Source organism: Mytilus galloprovincialis, chromosome 11 (assembly GCF_965363235.1).
Source record: "Mytilus galloprovincialis chromosome 11, xbMytGall1.hap1.1, whole genome shotgun sequence".
In the NCBI taxonomy this organism is placed as follows: Eukaryota; Metazoa; Mollusca; class Bivalvia; order Mytilida; family Mytilidae; genus Mytilus; species Mytilus galloprovincialis.
The window spans coordinates 11925756-11949702 of NC_134848.1; the positions used below are offsets into that span (position 1 = coordinate 11925756).

Below are 23947 nucleotides of genomic sequence, written 5' to 3' on the forward strand. Positions count from 1 at the left end.
TCGGGAGGCTCCAGCTGCAATTGGTACATGACTAAGGGAGCTACCATTTGATTTTTATGGGGGGGGGGGGGCTAGGATGAAATTTGAAAAAAATAGGCAGGACAGGAGTTTTGAGTAAAAAAAAAAAGGCAGGATGAGACACTTGCAAAAAAAAAAAGTCAGGACGACAATTTTGGTAAAAAAAGTCAGGATAAACTAAAAAAAAAAAGGCAGGACCGAACAGAGTGAAAAATAAAAAGGCAGGACAGAGGTTACAGCTAAAAAAAAAATGCAGGACAAAATTTTTCATCCTAGCCCCCCCCCCCCCCCCCCATAAAAATCAAATGGTAGCTCCCTAATACAATAGATCTCAATACATTTCTAGCTTATACAGCGTCAGTTATTTAAGAAGATTGCAACTGGTCCAAATTTGTATTTGATACAGTGCTTTATTTTTCCACTAAAATAGTGTATATCTGGTGTTCTCATTTAAAAAAAAAAATCTGTAAATTTAAAAAAATTGCATATAAAAATCTTTTGAGATTTCTTTTCTTCATAATATCACAATGGGATACAAAGTTTATAACGATGGCAGAAGATACCCGGAAAACTAGTCAGATATGACGGAATGTTTTTATTTTTACGAGAAGTACAAAATTTACCCGGCAATCTTTCCAAAAATAGCGGAAGATTACCGGAACACTTGCCTAATATGGTCGAAACGTTATGTCTAAAGCACCTACATGTAATATCAAATGGTTTATTGCTAAAATTTATAGACACTTATTTCATTGCTACAAGTATCTACAAATCTGAATGACTATTCTTTTCAAAAAGACAACTTTACATGTCATAACTACAAGTACAAGTAACTATTGACACGTGACCCTAAATGAATGACATGTGTTGTGCTTGTACATTTCAGCGGAAGTTTTGTTTTGGAGATAACCATGTTTATGGCGGGTGAATGTTGTCATCGATGTCACGTGTTGTGACTTGTACATTTCAGCGGAAGTTGTTTTGGAGATAACCATATATATATGGCGGGAGAATGTTGTGATGTCACGTGCTAGTATTGTCTGTTGTGTCGATCATCACGCGCCATATGAGCCCGAGGTAACTGTCCATTCCTGAAAATATGAAATACAATATTATTCAAATACATCAATTATTGCCAAGAATAACATCATTATAAAGTGTAGTTTTTTCGTAAAAAGATTAAATTGTATCAATCATTATGATATTAATTTCTCATATATATGTTCAACACATAGATAGCGTTCCCATGTGTCTTACAGAACCGAAATAAGATCGAAACACCACTACAAAAGTTTTCGAAGTCTGGAGCCTGCAATTCAGTGGTTGTCCTTTGTGTACATAAATCAGGATGTGAGTTTTCTCGTTTGAATTGTTTTTCATTTGTCATTTCGGGTCCTTCTATATATGAATTGGCTATATTTTTTGTCTCATTGTTGAAGTTCGTACGGTAAGCTATAGTTGTTAATTTCTGTATAATTTAGTCTCTTGTGGAAAGTTGTCAACATTGGCAATCTTACCACATCTTCTTATTTTCAAAACATATGTAATTCAGTCTAAGGGAGCTACCATTTGATTTTTAGGGGGGGGAGGCTAGGATAAAATTTGAGAAAAATAGGCAGGACAGGAGTTTTGAGTAAAAACAAAGGCAGGATGTGACACTTGCAAAAAAAAGTCAGGACGACAATTTAGGTAAAAAAAAGTCAGGATAAACTAAAAAAAAAAAAGGCAGGACCGATAAGAGTGAAAAATAAAAAGGCAGGACAGAGATTACAACTAAAAAAAAAAATGCAGGACAAAATTTTTCATCCTAGCCCCCCCCATAAAAATCAAATGGTAGCTCCCTAAAACGAAAAGTGTCAAAACAGTACAGTATGTCAAGCCTATAAACATCCCGAGTAAACACAAGATCTAAGTGCATTTTATTTACAGACTACCACATATATATATTGGCCTTCAAAGCCAAAGTTCCTAAAAAAATATTTAATAGATTATATAGTTAGTTCAAAAGCCACTCAACTTTGGGTTATATATAGTGTGTGTTTATATTAGTTTATTTTTAGGTTTGCTTGAACAATAATAGATAACAAATGCAACACGTGAATATTACGTCAAGTATTAAAACTAGTACATTCAGTATATTTTATTTTTGACGTGCAAACGCAGTTATCTTCCCTGCCTCATTAAGCTAAAATATTTACCAAAAAAAGTCCATACATTCGTCTCAACTCGGCCGATTCCGTACCCTCATCTAAAGGATAGAAGGAGAGTAGCGGTTTCTACCGAGGATTGCCGAATGATTTACCATATAGAGATTATTTAAGTCCATTTCACATGCCGACTTGTTTTCAATTTTTTGTTTTTCAATAAGTAGGACAAACTAATATTCCTGTCAATGCAAGCATAATGTAAATGTTGTTAGTTTTTTTGTAAAATTAAGCTGTTCTAATGTTTCATTCTGTATTACACCAAGTTAGAGAGCAACCATTCCAGCTCAAAAGGGGGGAGGGTATGGTTTTCTCAATGCGCGAACGTTTTTATTTGTTTTTTTTCGACGCCATCAATTAGATTATCTATTTCAAAATGTAACGCTTTAATAGAGGTATAAGGAGAATTTGCATTCAGAATAAAAAAAAAATTGTCATAAGCTTGACCAGAATAATTTTTTCATCAAATTGGGGATCCGATTTTTTTTTAGGAAAAACCATAACATTCCCCCCTTCCTGGAAGTTATATGGTCGTTCCCTTAGTAAAACATTTTACCGACAATGTGCCTTCCGATACCAACAACAAAAAGCGTTCTATTTGCATCGACAGGATACCAGTGTGTTCTACCAAAGAGTTGTTTCCCCTTGAAAATTCTAAAATTGGGAAAGTCGGTAGCTAAGAAATGGGCTTTTCAATTAGTACTTACCCGCATTACTAGTTCCTAATATAAGTAAAATATTATGATTATGTCAATATTAATCCTTGTGTAACTATTTACACCAGATTAGGGGTGACCGGTCGACGTATATATTGCTTGGGATTAAGAAGTCCTCAACAACGAGAGAAAAACATTGCTTATAACATTCATCTGATTCCAAATTTCAATTTACAGTTTAGTTGTTGACTGCTGAACGTTCAACAACAAGTATTCCATGCAAATTTAGAACGAATTACGTTAGTCTAATTCCAAGTTTCAATTTACATTTTTGTTGTTGTTTGCAGAACGCTCAGCAGCAAATATTGCATGCAAATGAAAAAAAAAAAATTAAAAATCTCCATTTGTTACCCCATATTTCCGACATCCAAAAACGTGTCATCCGCTCATATAATGTATTAATTGATAGCACATAATATCTACATATACCTGAAAATGGGGGAAATTTTACATTGCTGTTCTTCATCATAAAGTTGATGAAACTACGAGAGCATTCCAAAGCCGGCCATTAGGATCAATGAATTACTAAATTGAAGTTAAACGGTGTCAACTTATTACAGTATATACATTACAAATGTATAACAAATACTCTGGATAGGATTTAAAGAATATAAAATAGAGAATAATGAGCTAATACTACAAAAAAGGCCAAAAAATTAACCCTAACAGGGTGAAACCTGGCCTCACGGTCATAAAACTTTCGAGCATGATTCGTAAGTACCGTCATATCAAATTTTGTGCATTGTGAACCTGATAAAACCAAACACCGGCCAAAACCGAACAAAATCTAAGTCCTGAAGAGGTTCGGTTTAAAGAGGTTTCACTGTAATACTCTTACCATCTATAATCCTCTCGTTTTCCTTGTTGATAATTTGTACCCTGGTAACCAGTATCTCGATATCCGGAACCTCTTTCGTAGTCGTTCCGTTCAAATGCTCTATTATCATATTGGGAAGATGGATTTTGTGGATTTTTCCCGGAATAAAATTGATATCCGTCTGCTGGTTCTGGTCGCCCTGCATCCCTACAAGAAAGTAAACAAACAGCATGGCTAGGGGTCTAGGAGGGGTTTACGGACAAGAGAAATATATGCAAATATTTAAAGAAGAGTGAATAACAACGGACAGAAATTAAAGAATCGAGAAAAAACGCTATTTGATTTAAAGAATTGTACAGAAATTAACATGTTACCTGTAGCCCTCTGAAAAAATTGATTGTTTTTTACTGAGGAAGATTAAACCAATTACACTTTACTTTTCGACTCATAACGGGAAGAAGAAGAAGAAACCCTCATACCAACAAAATCATTATTACAAAATAGAAACAGTGCATGTTCTACCGACAATAGATTTTGTGAATTCATCTCAAAGCTTTTTCGTCTTTTACTTTTCTTATGAAGACTTTGTGATCGTTTGTACACACAAGATGAAACAGCTTTCCTTATTTTTATACAATAAAGTTATATCTGTGTAGGATATTTTCAATACGTTATTGGACTGTTCGTGTAATATGACTCCCGACCATTGAGAAAGAGTGCCAAAACATTTCATTCTCTTATACCATAAAACATGTTCATTCGAGCATAATTAATGGGTTGATGCGTTTAATTGTTTAGAATTATTGTTACTATAAGAAAGATAACTCTAGCATTCCTTAACACCATTACTAATTTCTACGGAGTAATCTCCCATGCTATGAATACAGTCTAAATTTTAAAACAAACCTTGACGGATTAGAACTAGGATTCGAGCCGTAACCCGACCATAAAATGGGGTCACGCTTTGATGTATCATAACGAGAGTCCGTTTTGAAATCATTACGAGGCTCTGATGTTATCTTTTTCTCATAATTGCCACTTGGTCTGTAGCCACGAATGCCACCACCACCTCCACCATTGCCATACTGGGCATAGCCAACCTTTTCGTTAATAGCAGACGGCGGATAACTGTTGACGTCGCTGTCTTTCTCTCGCCTGGAATGTGTATTAGTAAAAACATATCACCACATGCATACTCCTTCACCAGAACAATTATATTGTATCAATTCCAGACAACTTGTTAGGCTGCTTTATAAATAGGGAAAGGCGGCAAAGTTTAAACCTGATTAAAATGCAAATCCCGTGTCCATGAAGTATTGCTTTGTTTACTATTGGTTGTCTATAATTGGTCTTTTTTCTGTTTTAGTCATGAAGTTTTCTGTTTATTTTCGACATATGAGTTTTGTTAAAAAAAGATCTGACAACACTCTGTCACAGTACTTTACTTTTTGATCTGGTAAATTTACATCAGCCAATGAAATTTCAGACTTCAATTTTTTTAAGGTGCATGTCATTCCGACAAAACCAGAGGATCTCGAAAGATCTTTTAAACAGAAAGTAAAACGGAGAGGTAACCGTGTCAGGTTCTTTTAAGCAAAGCTTGGACACAGGATATGTATTTTAATCAGATAAATTGCGCTTTTATTTGTCTTTGTACCTTTTGCATGTTATATTCTATATAGCACATGCATTAAATTTATTTTTCCAAAAATAAACACATGTTACTTTAAAATGTTTAAACATTTTCTTGATTCGTGGATTATTAACGCACAACAAATACAAAATCTTACACTATATACACGATATATAACGTTCCAAATTCTTATAATAGGCTAAAGAAGGATAACTCTAACTTTGTCTGACAACAGTGCCAATTTGCAATGAATTATCCCCAGTGCTACGGAGACTCTCTTAACATTTATATTTCAAATCAATGATATATGGGTGTAAATTATAGTCATTCTTGTTGTTCAAAAATATATTCAACATAGAAAATACTTTTTTGCTATTATAGATGCATCGCGCATTATCAAGGACATCGTGAGACATTTCTGCACAAGTTATTCGTCCTTGACTTAATATGTTTGTTTATTTGTTATATCAAAATGTCTTGAATAAAAATTATTTAAAAATGGACCCCAACCTTCGTCCCATAAGTGTTATTTATGTTAATTACTCTCAACAGTTAACGAGCATTGAAAATAATAAAATGTTTATATATACAGTGAAACCTTACTGAAACCGAATCCCAAATTATATGCATTGTGAACCTGATAACACCGAATATCGGCCCAAACCGATCAAAATCTTAAGTCCCGAATAGGTTCGGTTTAAACAGGTTTGACTGTATATGTTTATTACTCTTGTAGCCTCATACTACTACATCTAATACCTCTATTTGTCAAATTCGCTCAGTGATTCAGAATCTAATGTATTCTTGGTAAAGTTTTTAAAAGTGTACACCAACACGTTGAGATAAGCTTATAACGTTCTAAGCGATGATTAGTGTAACTTTATTTTTTATTTTGGTGTACGAACAATGAAATTACCCAAAGTACTTTAGCCTTCTGAAACGAGGAATCAAAAGCGCCACCACGCTATAATATTTATAAACTATCAAATAACAATCAATTAAAAAAAAATAAGAAATAAAAACATTACGAGATTGTTGTCTCTCAAACTACAACACTTCTTATCAAATTATAATATGACCTGCTTCTTTGGCTTTGTGAATAAACCCCTGTTCTAAATCCAATAAAATGTGTTTGCACATGCGTACATTGACTACTGCAGAATAACAAATTTTATCATATTGTCATGCATTTTATATATTTCATTAACATAAAACACTTCCAAACTCTTAAATGATGCACATCTTGTTACTTATTCATTTATTTTTAATTTGACATATTTGACCCAGATACGACAACCATTTATGCTGTCTGTTCAAAACTCCTCCTTCTGAAAAATCACATTTCCAGTCGTTTGCTAGTTTACAAACAAAAAAGGGAGGTTAATAGATGAGCCTACACAAACCCTCTACACTAATACACCTCGGACATAGACATTTCCTTAATTGGCATAATCAGAATCGAACCACTTGATGCAAGCTATTCTTTATTGTAGTTTTAACATGGGTTGGCATTATATTCGTGTTATTTTAACCCTCATTAACGTTCAGGCAAAAATAATCACGAATATAATGCCTACCCGTGTTAAAACTACAACTTAAAGGGTAGCTTGCATCAAATATATCTTAACTACAGCAGTCATCACGTGACTTTAGTGGCGTCAAACACCACCCTTATCAAGCCCAAGTAAAACGTTAAGAAATGCACCGGGGCTTTCATGAATCGGTAAAATAAATTATTTTAAGTTCATGATACACAAAGTGTGGAAATATGTAGGAATTCCTCATATATTTAAAATTATATTTATGTCTTTTGGAAAAGTGAAAATTTTGGTCTTCTCCCTTCCAAATGATTTTGAAAAAATTGTCTTGTTGTCTCGATAGTTCACAGTTCAAAATGTCAGCATAATTGACATGTAGATAAATCTCACTGCATGCTGGCAATAAATTACCCCATGACCATATGGTTAGTATTACTGCATTACCATATCTCGAACTTGAAAACACGTAAAACTGTTTCTTACATGAACAATGTAAAACATGCACTCCTCAATGGTACATATTAACTTGGTGTATTTACCCGTCTTGTCTGTATTTCAGGGCTAAGCAACATATTAACAAGAAACCAAATAACAGCACTCCACCACCAGCAGACCCTAGTCCAATTATCAACTTTTCATAAGTGTTTAACTCTCCATTCCCTGCAATGATAATACTGTTGTGAAACACAATTCGATCATACACCACGTTTAAAAACGGGATTGAAAATATGTAATATGATAGATCAACGAGTTTGAAATACATTGAAAACTTCCTATCTTTGATTGCCACTGGTTTAAGTGTTTTGCAGTGAATTTATGTTAAACATCTGCCAAAAACTCTAATTTATTTGTACATATAAAAGCTTTAGAGGGCAAAAGCGAGGCTTGCCGAGATTTTCTCCTGTTTATAGCGAGTCCATATAAACATAAAATGTTCTGTCAATCAGCAAGTATTGATTCGTCTTTCGCCAATTCAATCGGGACCGCGTCATGTTTTTGTTATTTGCATCATAATTGCTGTCTTTAAGAGAAATGACCGGAAAGAGATCTCAAAAGCTTCAATTTTAGCTATTTAAATTTATTTAAAAATCATAATTACCATAAAAAGAGAAATGACCGTGAAGATAACTCTAAAATAAATTGTGACGCAAAACGTAAATCTTATAAAACCTATTGTTCAAAATAAAAGGTTAAAATATCAGTGATAACCAAATAAAAAATCGGCAAAAATGTATTGTAAACGATTTCTATTGTTTAATAGTGCAATGATTGGCTTACAGCAGGATACAAAAAATGTCTGCGCTTAAAATTGTGTGCTCGAAGCACTGCTCACTAACAATACACCAAGAAAGATTATTGTTTTATACATATATATACTGGTATACATTCTTACATTCACATTTAAAAGTTGTTTCAGTCGGAACCCATGCATCAGCATTTGAGCATGCCAAAAATTTAGCACCGGAAGTGAGTCTCCGTCCAAACTCCCGACAACCGACCTGCACAGCGGTTCCTTGAAATACACTGTAGTTGGACAATATGATGGTGTCATCGCTCGCTGTTTTTAGTTCAGAACACACTGAAATAAACATATACATATCTATAATTAAGGTAGATGGGGGAGGGGTCTTAATTAGAATCCATAGATTTTTTTATATTAATTTGTAAAAATTTAGTTTTTATCATGCTTTTTCTAAAATATAATAAAAAGCATGGGTTACTGGACTTTTTTTACGCTACAGGCTGTGCATAATTGTCAGATTTTGTATAGATTATGCATGAAAAATCCAATTCTGTGAGATACAAAGAATACTTCACCATACAATTTTAAAATATGAGAAGATATTTCTTATAACATGTTTCCAGATAAGAAAAAGAAAGAAATAGGGTCACCGATCTTGTTTTCTTGCAACATATCAAAATGGGTAATTCACAGTACTTTCTATTATAAAAATAACTTTATTTGGGTTATCTCACCTACAATCTAAGTTATCTCCCCTTGTGTGGCAAAGATGGGAAAAAAACATATATATCAAACAAAAATCATGTGTCTTCTAGAAAATACAGCCCGGACAGCCGTACATATGACAAAACACATACTTTTCTAAATTGTTATGAAAATTTTTACACATGAATTACATACTTTTTTCAATTGTCATCTGCTACTTCAAAATCTAAGATGGAGGAAGACACATTGTATATTATAGAGGGCCCTCATGGGTTTTTTGATTATGTGATTACTTGGCCGTTTTTTTAATGATTATTTGATTATTAAGCCAAATATTTCATGATTATTTGATTACCTAGGACTGTATTTTTAGTTTATGATTATTTGATTACTAAAGATAAGCAAATATTTAATGATTATGTGATTATATTGGCAAAAAATGGTGATTATGTGATTACTAGGACCCCCCATGAGGGGCCTCATTATATCTATACAAACATTAGGAGCAAGCAGCAAGGTTTTGAAATGTAAATTAACTAAAATTCGAACTCTTTTCTTTTAAGGATGTACTTAGGTGAGGTTTTGGAATTTGTGTCAAATGTTCGGACTCCTTGGTGTTTTTGCGTACACTACATTGTAAAATATTTTGCCCCATAACACACATTTATTTTTTCATATAAGACATAATAGCTCATGAAAGGTCATTTACCAAAATTTTACAAGATTCTTGATTTTCTTTCTTTTGTTTTAAGACCCAAATAATACTAATGCAAATATAAGGTAAAAGTCCGAGTCAACCTTTTCCCGCCATATTTTAAATCTCGAATATCTGGAAAAGGAGGTTTATGACCTATCAATATTTTTAGCTTATCTTTATCCTTAATTGGTGCTCTACCAGCTTATAGTATCAATTTTAATTTCTTAATTTCTTAATTATTACCTTACCTCACCTAAGTACATCCTTAAAGTAATATAATTTTTCTTTGATAAACAGGGGAAATAAATCAAGAAATTTTAACAGACTGTTATTTTATGAAGGCTGAAACTTATAGTATTTTTAAACGCATAGTAAAGTTATTTGAGACGTTTTAAAATAAAATTAATTTCTTATTTCAACCCATCAATCAAGTTAGCGTTATAATGTATCTGACAAAAGAAGTGGAATTTTGAGACGTTGAAAATTACTTGAATAGTTAATTTATAATTTGATGTACATACCAGATTTATTATATTGAGCGTTACAGGTTATTTTAAGTTGAAAAGTATCAAATGACCACACTTACTACTCAAGCAGAACTTACATGAGGAAAATTCTGAATCAAAAGGTTTTGTTACTTTCACGAATGGTGTGACGTTCGGTTCATTTCGGGCACGTTCTCTTAAATTTTTATTCGAAAACTCAAGAGGTAGTATCTAGTTTTTTTTACAAGGCATGCCCCTTTTTAATTAAAGGTCTCTCAGTGTTAAGCAGAAATTACACAGATATCATTTCTGTATCAAAAGGTTTTGTCTTTTTCACGAATGATGACCCTCTCAATCTCCCATACAGACAGAGTTGTCATCCTTTCCTCCTCGAAGATTGAGGGGGAAATGACGACAACTCTGTCTGTATAGTACGTTCGGGCTCATTTTCAATTTATTAATTAAGAATTGAATGCTTCTTTTTGTAACTTTATTGGGGTGTAAAAGCGTTGACCGAAGTACATTTTGTATGAAGCGCAGAAGCTATTTTTTAGCAAGGATCATGAAAACACGATTTTTATTAAGCTTTTATTTAATTCACCTGTGCACTTTATTGTGGGACGTCGTGTCATCATGAACGATAAATTTTATTGTGTAATGCAATTGCTTAAGGAATAACGCGAGATGTGCTGTTAGCCAATCAGAATAACGTATCATAATGAAACATGTATGTAATGTAATTATTTTGAAATATCAGGAGTTGGTACTCATCTTGTTTTTTTACAAGTCATATAAAATTACCTCATTTCAGTTTAACGGACTCTTATCAAGCCGAAATTACATAGAGCTTATTTCTGTATCAAAAGGTTTAGTCACTTTAACGAAAGATGTGACGCTCGGGTCATTTGGACACGTTTTTGTTTTTATTTGAAAAGTCAAGAGCTATTACCCTATATTTTACAAAGCATGTACAATTATCTCTATATAAGTGGTAGCAGCCTTATTACATGGACCATGCAAAGTAGAAATTACATTGAGATTATTATTGTCACCATCACGGGTGGTGTAACGCTAGGGTTATTTCGGACAATTTTGAAATATTAAAAAGGTGGTATCTTGTGCTTTATAATGTGTTTAAAAATACCTCTTCAACGTTTTACAACCAATCGATCTATCCACTCTACCACCTCTTTTCTTAAAACAGGATCGTCCATTAAGTAACTCTATGTTCAATGGCGAACTGGATGGAGTCGAAAGAATAGAGAGTAATTGTTCAAAAGTACAGAATAAAGCTCTACATCATTTGGTGTCTGGTGGAAAGTTGTCTCATTGGCAATTATACCACATCTTCTTTTTTTTATATTGACACTTATCAGACTACATCTTGACACGAGATATCCCAGTACGGCTTTATAATTGAGAATAATAACTATTCACACATCTTTAAATGGGCAGTTAAAGTCAAGTTGAAAAGGATAATGTGAAATAATATTTCAGCTAGAAATTGTATAGTTATCAAAGGAAGGAGAAAATGTTTTAAATTTGTTGATTATTATACAAACTATCTCGAATATGCATGAAATGTTTGCTACTGGACGCTTAACAAATTACAATCTAACCACTCTACCACCACTTTTCTTAAAACAGGATCGTCCATTAAGTAACTCAATGTTCAATGGCGAACTGGATTGAGTCGAAAGAATAGAGAGTAATTGTTCAAAAGTACAGAATAAAGCTCTACATCATTTGATGTCTGGTGGAGAGTTGTCTCATTGGCAATTATACCACATCTTCTTATTTTTATATTGACACTTATCTAACTACATCTTGACACGAGATATCACGGTATGGCTTTTTAATTGAGAATAACACATATTCACACATCTTTAAAAGACAGTTTAAGTCAAGTTGAAAAGGATTATGTGAAAATAATATTTCAGCTAGAAATAGTATAGGTAAAAGATAAAGGAGAAAATGTATTCAATTTGTTGATTGAAAACTACATTGCCACAGTCAGTGGTTGTTATTTGTATACGTTAGTCTAATTGTCATTATCAGTCTCTGTTCAGTCATGAGAATATATGCAAAATCCAGTACATAGGCTCAAAGATATCCTTAGAGTGGAAATGAATAATATTTTCCAAAAGTATAAGGAAGAACTTGTCCCCCACTTCTACCCAAAACTTCCCTCCCATCTTATTTACCCCTACCTCCATTTTTTTTCCCTTTTACCTCACATAAATTGCATCCAACCACCAAACCAAACTGTCCTAAATATGCATGATATATTTGCCACTGGGAGTTTATCAAAAAACAACTAGTTGGTTTATCAATTATACCTTCTACCATCCCTTTCCTTGGAATAAAAGACCTGAGGGTTAATACACAAATAAAAATGTGTTTCATTGAATCCTATAATATAGACCTATAATATAAGACTTCGTATGTCCATACCGTTTGCATCCAACCTTTTTTCGGATATTTGTTTTACCATCAATGCTGCACTGATGGTAAAAAAAATGCGATAACAAGCTGCATCAAATCGGATAGTAAAAACAAAATATCCGACAAAAAACTTTGAATGACATAGGATCATACGAAGTCTTATATTATAAGACTACCCTTCCATAGTGAGTTAGGTGACGATTCATAGAACAAATATTTCGGTTGAGAAACTGTATTTAAATAATTGAAAACTTGGCCTATCTATTACTTCATTATTATATATATAAAGGTATAGTTTTACTTTCAATCAGTAAGCTGGTTCGTGTGTAAAATTTCATACTTTAGTTCATATGTCCTCCATTTAAATAGTGTGTTGTCATCGCATGTACTAGCAGTATAAATTTACCATTGATAATTATTTTTTACTTAATCCTGTAGTCACTCGTTTTAGCAGTTACATTTTCGTTTCTGTTAATGTTCATGATTGTTGAACAATTAAGTTCAACTCTATTCAAAAATATATATAGATATTCTATTCAATTCAATATTGTATTGCCATTAAACACAAAAATAAGGTTTGTGACAAAAAATTTAAAAAAGATAATAAAATGAAATAACGATTAGATGGACAATGAACATTTTTTGTATTAATTGCATGCTAAAAATCCTAAGATCAGCAACAAGAAGGTTATCTGTTCAATATGCCTTCATGTTCAATTTGATATTTGTCAATACAATTATTCAATATAAACCCGGGGGTTTACAGGGCTTACAAACTGGGTCTGATTATAGATTAGCTAGCTAACAAGGGAACATTTTACATGCATAACCATCATCCTACCTCTCACAAAACGATCTTTTTCTCGCCAAGCTTCGTATTGCAATGTATAAAACGTTCCTTAATCTATATTAAACCCGAAACAGTATTTGTGTGTTAACTATTTCATGGTGAAAAAAAAATTTGACAAAAGATATTTTTTGTGTCATTTTCTTTACCGGTAGTCTTTTAGAGGGACATTGCGAGTTATAAGAAAAAGAGAAAAGTTGGCAAAAAAAATAAGAAAATAAATTTTGACACCTCCTCCTCAACGAGGAAAGAAATAAATACCTGACCCTTCCCCAACACCATTGCATGGTGCCCCCTTCCAACCTGACACCCGCAAAGTATTCCATACAGTATATACATGTCTCTGTCGCTACGAAATGGACCACTGAGCAAGATAGAAGATATGGTCATAGATTAAATCATTTTTTAATTAAATTTTTGAAATAAGGTATGTCGGGAATGTATTGGTGAAAAGCTTAAATCTTTCCATCAGTCAGTTTGATGTACAAATTTGAACGAAACCTTCTGTCATTCTATACATACAATTACAATAAACAAATAAGAAAGTCACACAATAATGCGGAAGAGATACATATACAAAAGATAGCTCCTAAAAAATAGCACATAACCGAGTTTAAAAGAACTATGCGGAAGATGTGTATTAACATATATAGGTAATTACAAAGCATTTTCTTGCAATGTTATTAATATTACAAAAATAAGATGTAATGAAAATAGAGTCTTCGATCTAGCCGGAATGTCTGAAAAAAAGCTAACAAGGACATGTATGAACATTTTAGGACTGTTACACGTTGAATTCAGAAGCTACAAGTAAAGTCCTGCATCATTTTGCTTATCTCCTGCCCGATATTACCAAAGATTTGAAAATTGGTATTAATATTTGTCCGCTCAGCAAGCGTCATTTGAGAGAACGATTAAAGACTGATAGGCTCGAATAATGTGACGGGTGGTTGTCATTTGTTGCTTGTGATCTAAAACGTTACAAATCCGGCTCATCGTTTCGGTTTAGTCACAAAAACAGAATTAAGCTTGCAACCACTAAAGTTAATAATGATAATCAACAAGCAATAGGAACATTCTGTGATATGTCTAAAAAAAACACAAATTGGCATAATTTTACAATGTTCTACAGCTAAGAAATTTGAAGCTTCCAATACGTCATATGTCGCTTTCTAATATTTAATGGTCGCTATAGTTTTAGTCTGAAAGTACATACAAAGCAGGGATATATTCATACCACATCCTTATATTCTCGTCCTGTGTTTGCTTTAAAACTTGCCACTAGACGTTAAACAGGTCATCTTTATCCATTTTCGAAGCAAACATAACAACGGTTCTTATCGTTTTCTTAACAGTGATACTAAACAAACAGATATTAAACTCGAGTAAATCTTATTCAAGTATTTCTCAAACATAGATATAATCCAACTTTAAAAGGAAGATAAAATGGGATTATATATAATCTATGTATGTCTGTAAAGATCAAGTCTTGTGCGTGTTATAAAGAAGTACAATCGGTTAAATTTAACTATGCATTTTGTAACTGCAAACGCTTTGAACATACATGAAACATTTGCCACTGGACTTTAAGAAGACGTCAACGGTATTTTAAGGCTCTGTATACCATACCCATAAATAATAATATAAATTTTAGACTGCTTTTTACTCTATTTGTATTCATTGTATGTATGTATAAACCGGACACTAATGATTCTGAAAAATGTTTGAATATCTTTCTTTACTTGTGATTATACATTGAAAATATGCTATGAATTCCAATCTTACAAACATTGTGAAATTCAAAAGATCTTTAACCTTGATATCTTAAAATCAACAATGAACTACATCAGATAAGGTTGTAACATTATTTATATTGCCTGGCAGAGGTTGACAATAAAAGTAGTGCCCCTGGCAGTGTGTAATAATACACATTAGCGATGTTTCAAAGGTTTATATAATTACATGGGTCGAATATTTTATGGGTTGAAAAGTAAGAGCTAACTTTTACGAGTTACTTTAATACTTTGTTCAATTTGTGTCATTAAAATATTTTTTATGAAGGTCTGAAATTCGAATACATTCAGGAAATCTAACACTAGCGTTAATGAGAATAGAATCGAGAAATCTTAGACCAACGTTCGTCTCTATAACACAAATTACTTTTACGTTTAGTGAAATTGAAATTTTGGTGTTAATGGAAGATCTGTTATCCTTCTGTTCAATCTAAACAGGGGCCTCGGTGGCGAAATAGCCCACAAGTGACGCTTAAAAGTGGCGGTAAAACACCTACAATCAATCAATCAATCTAATCATATTTTTCAGATTCAGACTGATTAAGGAGGCAGACCTAGGTTAAGGGAAATAACTCTGAAAATCCTCAGTACGTTTGTGTCAACCATTTTCATAAATATGTTCTAAGCTTCTAGGATACATAGATTATTTCCAATCTGTTTCAGGTAAATGCTTAAAATTTATTGACAAAACTTGGCTTTGACAAACACATTACTGATTTAAAGAGTTATCTCCCTGAACCAAGGTCTACCCCCTTAAGAACTAATTATGTCTGTTGTTAGGAGCCGAGGTACATGTTGAGCTGTAAATGTGTAGATGTCTTTTGGATGTTTGTTTTGTTGGGTTTATGTCCGTTTCTTTCGCTAATATCCCTTTCTTTTATCATTGTGGGCTATTAGAATACTTTTCGTCGTTTTTCTTTTTTGTCTTTGCGATGTTACAATGTTAGACTTGTGAGTTTAAATATCCAGTCGCTCTCTTAAAAAACATAATAAACGACTGAATAATACGACCCCCCCCCTTAAACCCCTCCCCCCCAAAAAAAAACGTGATTGACCTTTGGTTCCTCGGAAAGGAATGCAAATAAGCGAAGGATCCATCATTCAAGTCATCAGATTCGGAACAAACTCTTTGAATTTGTGAAATATTCCTATATGAATGATATTTAACCTTTATATTGTTCGATTGTCAAGCTTTAGGTCTGACTGAAGAAGCAAATAACTAACATGGTAGTAATCAAATAGTAGAACATATGTTCCTTAATTAAATATCAATTAATTGATTGTATACCTCCTTAATACAGTAGTGAAATAAACATTGTCAATCAATAAACACTATATGATAAATTATTTATTAGAAATGAACATCTTATGGAATTCTCGTAACCCCAATACGAGGTTTTCTAAACGCAATTAATATAGATATCGGGAGATGTGGTATGAGTGTCAATGAGACAACTCTCCATCCAACGGTAACAATTTATAAAAGTAAATCATTATATGGTTGTGTTATCGAAATTGTTATGTAACGTAGAAAAATGGTTCAAAAGGATAAACAAAGGAGAATAATGGAAGGGGATAAGATACAAAGAAATAGAGAATAATTACATAAATCTTCAGATATCAAAAATTCAAAAATGAAGATTCGTCCCCTTCTCATTGAAGAACCCTTCATTCGTTTCTTTTTGTCTAAAAAGTGGATGACGTGATTTGTTAGTGACTTGAAAAAGAGCACAGAGAAGAATAACAGAAAATGATGTCTTTGATATCAGGATCGGATCCAGTCGTTTTTAAATGGGGGATCCTACCATATATCCCCATTCAACAGCATTGCCATATATCCCCATTCAACAGCATTGATCGTCAAAAAATGGAACACCCCTCTACCCAACTGGATCCGCCACTGGTTATCAACCCCCTTTCATGTACCATGTTCATGTTTTCTCCAAGTTAAAATTTGGACGCCGTTACTCAATTGTGCCATTTATTCATTTTATTCAGTAAAGAAATTAATTTTATTTAGACGCGCCTTACCAACAACACTGACGTTGCTTTTTAGTTCAAATTTAAATTCAATTTCAAATATTTATTGCCATATACACTTCATACATTAAGTTTGTGACAAATATAAAATTAATAGCCTGAAAATATAATTAAAATTCACACACATAAATATATATATATGTATATCTTTCAATTATAGTAAATAGTCCGTGCCACTAGTCCTCAGTTCTACTGACATTTTGATTTAGGACCCCACTATATTTAATACTTGTGACGGTGTTGATGGATTGAGTATACAAAAATCACCATTTTTTAAGTGATGACAACCAATTTGAAAGTTTGTTATATAATTCATCTTCATCGTATATTACATAAGCATTCAAATTGTATATTTTAATGCCATCTTTCTTTGTATTATTATGTTTAATTTCAGGGGCGTTGACAAAATCAGTGCATATGTTCAAAAGGACCAAACGCTGCGACACCACAAAGTGGAGACTAATTGCTCATGTATGAAAATTATTTGAAATTAACACTCCTTGTAATAACAATTGTTTTCCTTTTTTGTTTACATTTAAATACTCTACAGTAATCAATTTCAAAATTATATCTCTTAGGCCAAATAAAATAGTATTTGTGGTTCCAGTTACATAAAAAAAAAAACAAGTTAGGGTAGGTACAATGTAGGTAGGGAATTTTGTTTTACGTTTTATTTTCTTCATTGAGTGTATGGGAGCAACATTCTGACGTTAACAGTGCTGAACTTTTGAAAAATTACAAAAATATCTTTATGGTAGGCTATTATAAAGACTAAAAAGTAGGTTAGGTAGGGTAACTGGAACCACACATATATTTTCATTTGGCCTTATGAAAAACGTTTATAAACTTTAAATATCAATACTCCAGTCTATGTACTTAAATTCTACGTCATTTCAACAAAGAAATCAAATTTACTTTTAACACCCACACTAAGATTTCGCTTCATTTACAAATATTACGAGACTTAGAAGAATCATAATTTCGTGATTTATTCGACCTTTTACCCCTTTTTCTCGTCTCTCATACTTCTTTAAAGATTGGCTGATGTATACAAAATGTATCTTTTATAAATGTATTATGTAATTTTATACATAAGATGAGACGTAAATAAGATATTGAATCAAATTGAATTGAACCAGTTTTGAATCGAGCCTCACTGGCGAGTCAATTGAGGACAAAACCCTCGTTTTGCGCATCCAATTATATATTTGACGCGTTTTTTTCTCAGTAGGAATTAAAAATAATGTGTCAATGAGACTAATTTTGTAAAATAGTGTTACAGTGAAACCTGACTAAACCGAACCCTTTCGGGACTTGAGATTTCGTTCGGTTTTGGCAGGTATTCGGTTTCATCAGGTTCACAATGCATAACATGTGATATGATTGGTCTTCAGAACAAGTTTGGATTAGCCAGGTTTCCGGTTTATTCAGGGTTCGGTTTAATCAGGTTTGACTGTAGTTGTGTATCGTGGTCATTTTTCCTCAGAATTTTTTTTCTATTTCTCTGTATTTATTTTTCTTCTTCAAAATTCATTAAATAATCCCTTTTCAAATATGACTAGATACATATATTCTACACTATATCAAAATTTCAAAATTACGCAGTACGTGGACTTATCTATTACAAATTAAAAACGTGTTATATTAACTAATGTCGTACGCTATTAATATGTAATGTCAAAACTTACATGTACATGTAACGTATCATAATTACCGCTTATTTACATAACAATAAATATGTCAAACCATTGTACTTATAATTTATGTAAATACATCTTAAATGTAAGTACAAATATATTGTAATAAACTAACTCGAATACTTCAGCGCCCTTTTTACGGTCGCTGACCTGTAGTGAGCAGAGTATAACGACTGGATTATTCGGGTTATTGATGATGACGACGAGGCTGCTAAACGCCAAGCGTCAAGTAAAATGTATGTTCATGACGAGAATATGTTATTGTTATGATATAAATACTAACCCTGTTTGGCCTAGACCAAAATACTGAGCCGCCCGGACTTTTAACATGCTAGTTCACAAGGTAACCATGGTAACAATCCACAGGAAGACATGACACCCTATCCGGACACATTATTCTGACATCGAGCCAACTAATCTTTGCTCTTAATCCTTAATGCCGCATGTTTAGCAGAGAAGCAGCAAATGTTAATTTTAAAGTCTTTAGTTTGATCCAGTCTGGTTCTTGGTCAAACACTCGACTTCTGTCACTCGCGGGAAACACGCTACTACAAGACTATTAGGGAGCTACCATTTGATTTTTATTGGGGGCTAGGATGAAATTTGAAAAAAATAGGCAGGACAGGAGTTTTGAGTAAAAAAAGGGCAGGATGAGCAACTTGGTAAAACAAAAAGGCAGGATGACAATTTGTGTAAATAAAGTCAGGATAAACTAGTAAAAAAAAAGGCAGGACCGAATAGAGTAAAAAATAAAAAGGCAGGACAGAGATTACAACTAAAAAAAAAAGCAAATGGTAGCTCCCTTACGTCGGTCAGATTATACCATGGAAGTATTATAATTATACACAAGACCAAAGTTTTTTTGCGTTAACAGTAAATTGTGGCAGTTTTAACTAAGCTTTATTTTTGGGGGGTTGCTGTTATGGCTGTGTACAGTGTCTGTGTTACCAGTAAAGTTGAAAGAATGCATATGTCCTCCCCGAATATAAAGTACCTTATCGCATAAAATCTAATCAAAACATATTCGTGTGGCACTAGTCGAGTTTTGTTTTAAAAATAGGATACGTACACTTTTAATGTTTGCTTCTTACGCTAGTACATTCGGCAATCCTCGGTAGAATCCGCTACTCTCATTAGATGAGGGTACGGAATCGGCCGAGTTGAGACGCTAGCAGAAACTATAATTTATTTTGTATTAAAAGTGTAAATATCAAAACAAATAGGGATAATCTTAGTTTGAATTGTGACCAAGTTAATCATTTGTTGTCTTATACAAAACTTGACAAATTAGTCATTTCTAAATTGTATCTGAACTTCCTTGAAATGTAAATATTTGTTTGGCCAGTGAAGTGTTACTTACAGAAGTGTATCCGTTTGGCCAAAAAATTCTTTGTTCCTTAGGCCACCCTTTCGAAATTCTTTGTTAGGTGTTACATTGTACGCACCCGTGCATTGTAGGGTAGATTTATTTTTCTTTTGGCCAGAAACCAACGTTTTAGACAAGAAAGCCACTTGAGAGCATGAACACATTTTTTTAAACGTTGTGCCATACCATTTTTCGGGGAAGCTGCTTTTTAGGTGGGTTAGAAAAGAATAGAATATAACAAAATATTTTTATTTCCCAAATTACAGGGCCAATAAAGGGCATATAACCAGTAACCACATCAATCAATTTAGATTTAAATTTCAGCCTTAAATGCATGTATTTTTTTAGTGGGTGGTAACTATTTTTTTCTTTTATTTAAGCATAAAATTGACAAATAGTATTATAATGTTTGATTGAATATCAGCTATCAATCAAATTTTAACTTCATAAATAATTTTAAAGCAATGTAGATTGCATTGGTTTTGAATTTCTTTAAAACTCTGTAGTATAAACGGGTGTATTTGTATGGGGGGGGGGGGGGGGTGGAAAGAGGTGTACATAATAGAGAATACCGAGGTGATAAATAATAGATAAAATGACCTAAACATTTAAGAAATGTTGAAATCAAGGACCCTTCATCCAGACCCTATTAAATGCATAATGGACTTAATATGACAAAAATCTCGACCCTTTAAAAAACAACACCTTTATAATTGTCTCTTTACAAAAAACACAGCAAGCATTATCAAAGCAAACAATGCTTGTACTTTCTGCACTGTGACTTATGAACTAGCACATTAAAAATCCGACTCACCGTACATGTCAGTCTGGTATTATACAGGGTTCATATACTGATCACGTTAACCTCTCATTATCCTAAAAAGGTGGCTTATGCAGTGGGTTCGGCAGTTGGAACTCCTCTTTTTAGAAGATAAATTCTTTTAAATTTGGCAATTATGTTTGGACTCTCCCCCTTTTTTTTTTAGAAATGGTTGGATTCGCACCTGAAATAGGTATATGATTTACCACTGGGCGTTTACGATCGTCCATCCTTCAAACCTAAATTTCGAATATTAGAGATTTGTAAAAACCTTAATCTAAATTTCCTATTTCTAAAGTTTATATAGTTTAATCACGTTTGTTGACCTTTAAGCTAAGATGGACCTTTAAATGTTTTTTTGGGTTTTTTTGTTTTTTTTTGTTTTTCTAGTTTAAACATTTTATTTGTTTAAGTACAAATTGAATAAGACACAAGTCAAGCAGACTTCTCCATTTAACATTTATAGCAATATAATACAAAAGGTTTTTTGTTTCATTATGTTACTTTCTCATTGTCGTTCAACCCATATCTACTTTTAACGAAAGACTTTCAAGTACAATGTTTAGAAATATTTAAAATGTTTAGAGTGTCACGTATCCCTTCTTTTCAGAACCTGGAAATATAGGGCGAATATGGACATTCTTAGTTTGTGTTTTCTCTTAGGGACGACATCAAAAGTTCAATGTAGGATTAAAAAAACTTAATTCACATAGTTTTTTTGCTTACCCCCTACCCCTCCCCCCTTCTTAACTTAATTTGGGAAAAATTGATTTACCTATATGGATATATGTAAAATCGATTTTAGATTAACAAAACTTGCAGCAATGTTGACCCCCCACCCCAAACTATTCGATTTAATATTTTTTTTATCCTACATCGATCTTTTGATGTCGTCCCTTATATGTAAAGTTGTTGACTTTTAGTCTCACTATAGAAAAGGGTATACATGTATATGTTATCTAAGAATTTGAAGCAATCGCTTGTTTAGCTTTTGTTTGCTCATGCTGGATCCTCATCACTAAGGGTCCTACTCGTACTACCCCCATCCTCGACCCCTAATCCCACGTAGTCTTGTCTGTAACCCGGACTCTAAGCCTTGTTTTGGGGTTAAGGGTTATTGGATATTTGGGACCTTTTGTGTATGTGGTCATCAGCATTCAAGAAATCTAAACGTTTTGTGAGCTACATTATTTGATGATTAGTTGTAGTCTGCCTTACGTCCAGTGGCAAATATTTCACACACGTTCAAGACAATACGAGATCGATGGTTGGAATGAATTATAATTAAGGGATATAATATGTCTGATGACGTAAGTATTTGATGGTTATATCATTCATGGTACCCTTTTTTTTCACAGAGAAACATACTGTGTTCCTGAATACGAACAACTACAAAACTAGACAATTTCTCATTGACAAGAAATAAGAGCAGTTTTCTGCACACTGGTTAAGTAAGTGTATAAATATTTGGTCATAAAGAAAAGAGATACATGAAATACATACCCATTGCTACTGGTTATAAAATTATCCAATATTGCTATATTTATTTGTAGTTAGGGCGTAGGTTACAATTCATAGACACGTTCAATCAGAATTTGTATATTCCATACTTCATTTCACATGCCGGTATTCATACATTTCCACGAAGAAATGAACATCACAATGTCAATATCATTCCTCACATCCGAAACAAGTTGTTTCTCGTACCGGAGAATGTCTGAAGTTACAATTTATAAACAAATCTTTTTACCTATATCAATAAAATATGTAATATATAATTGCTTGTCTGTTTATACGACGGATCGAAAGGTAATTTCCTCCTTCTTCTACCTGTAAGGTTTTACCTGTCGCACAGTGGTCACGCATGAGTAGTTATTCGGCCATGTATAACGGTACATAACTGATTCTATCATAATTAAAATACCGGTTTTGAACTAATTCGATCTATTGACACTATACTGTTATTTAAAGTTCAAAAAGTAGTCCTTTGGTTATTTCAAATCTACAGTACTTTTATAGAGAAGCAGTTTTTTTTTTTATTATTTTCCTCTGATTATAATTTGCCTATTTATAGATGATTTTTATAATTCTTTCTATTTATAGATATATGTTTTGTTACATTCGATTTTTTTTTTTTTTTTTTTAATTTTTTTTTAAGGGAGGCCCAGAGAATAACAAAGACATCTTTAATGAGTTGCACTCTTTTCCCCAGAAATAATTCATATACAGTACATGCCATCTTCGCTAACCAAGGGTTACGATCCACTCCCGTGAAGAGAACGGGAGTGGATCGTAACCCTTGGCTATCGAAGACGAGTACATGCATGTAGATTCAAAGTTGGTGTCTAACGTAAGGTGGGGACTTATGTCTGAGGTTGGGTATTTCAAACAATATAAAATGCTTCGCTGAGTGCAGCCTGATACGAACGCAGAAGTCGAATGAGCAAATTTGGACACCATGAATATTAAAGCTTGATACTATCTGAATTAGGATTGTGATAAATTTTTTTTGTTTTACATAATAAAGGTTTCTGACACAAAATAAATGTAGTCAAAGATCTTACAAATCTTATGCGGAATACTGTGCAATTGCAGATTTTTTTCTTGAAACTTTTCTAAAATTTGAAATTTGAAAAATTTTGAAAAAAATATGAATCCCTTAAACTTTCAAACTCAATCCCAGTCTTTCCTTTGTAGTATGGAACCTTGTACAATTTTAGACAGATCCATACACTTACACACTAGTTATTGTTGTCTGGAAACTACAAAAATGCCTGTTTTGGTCCCTTTTTTGGTCCGTAATTTCTGAACTATTGGCACTTTAACCCCCTAAATGAATCTCAACCTTATACTTGTGGTATTAAACATTGTGGTACAATTTCA

General features: G+C 33.0%; 1 protein-coding gene across 1 annotated transcript; it reads right to left on the reverse strand.

The window, feature by feature from the left end:
• Positions 1-310: 310 nt before the first annotated feature.
• On the reverse strand, positions 311-22908 carry LOC143051649 (uncharacterized). Its single transcript, XM_076224545.1, has 6 exons — positions 22568-22908; positions 8320-8505; positions 7466-7586; positions 4662-4910; positions 3777-3962; positions 311-1109 (listed from the first exon to the last, which is right to left on the reverse strand). Exons 1-6 carry the CDS (start codon positions 22569-22571, stop codon positions 1049-1051), a joined length of 807 nt encoding a protein of 268 aa, XP_076080660.1. The 5' UTR covers positions 22572-22908; the 3' UTR covers positions 311-1048.
• Positions 22909-23947: the final 1039 nt, after the last annotated feature.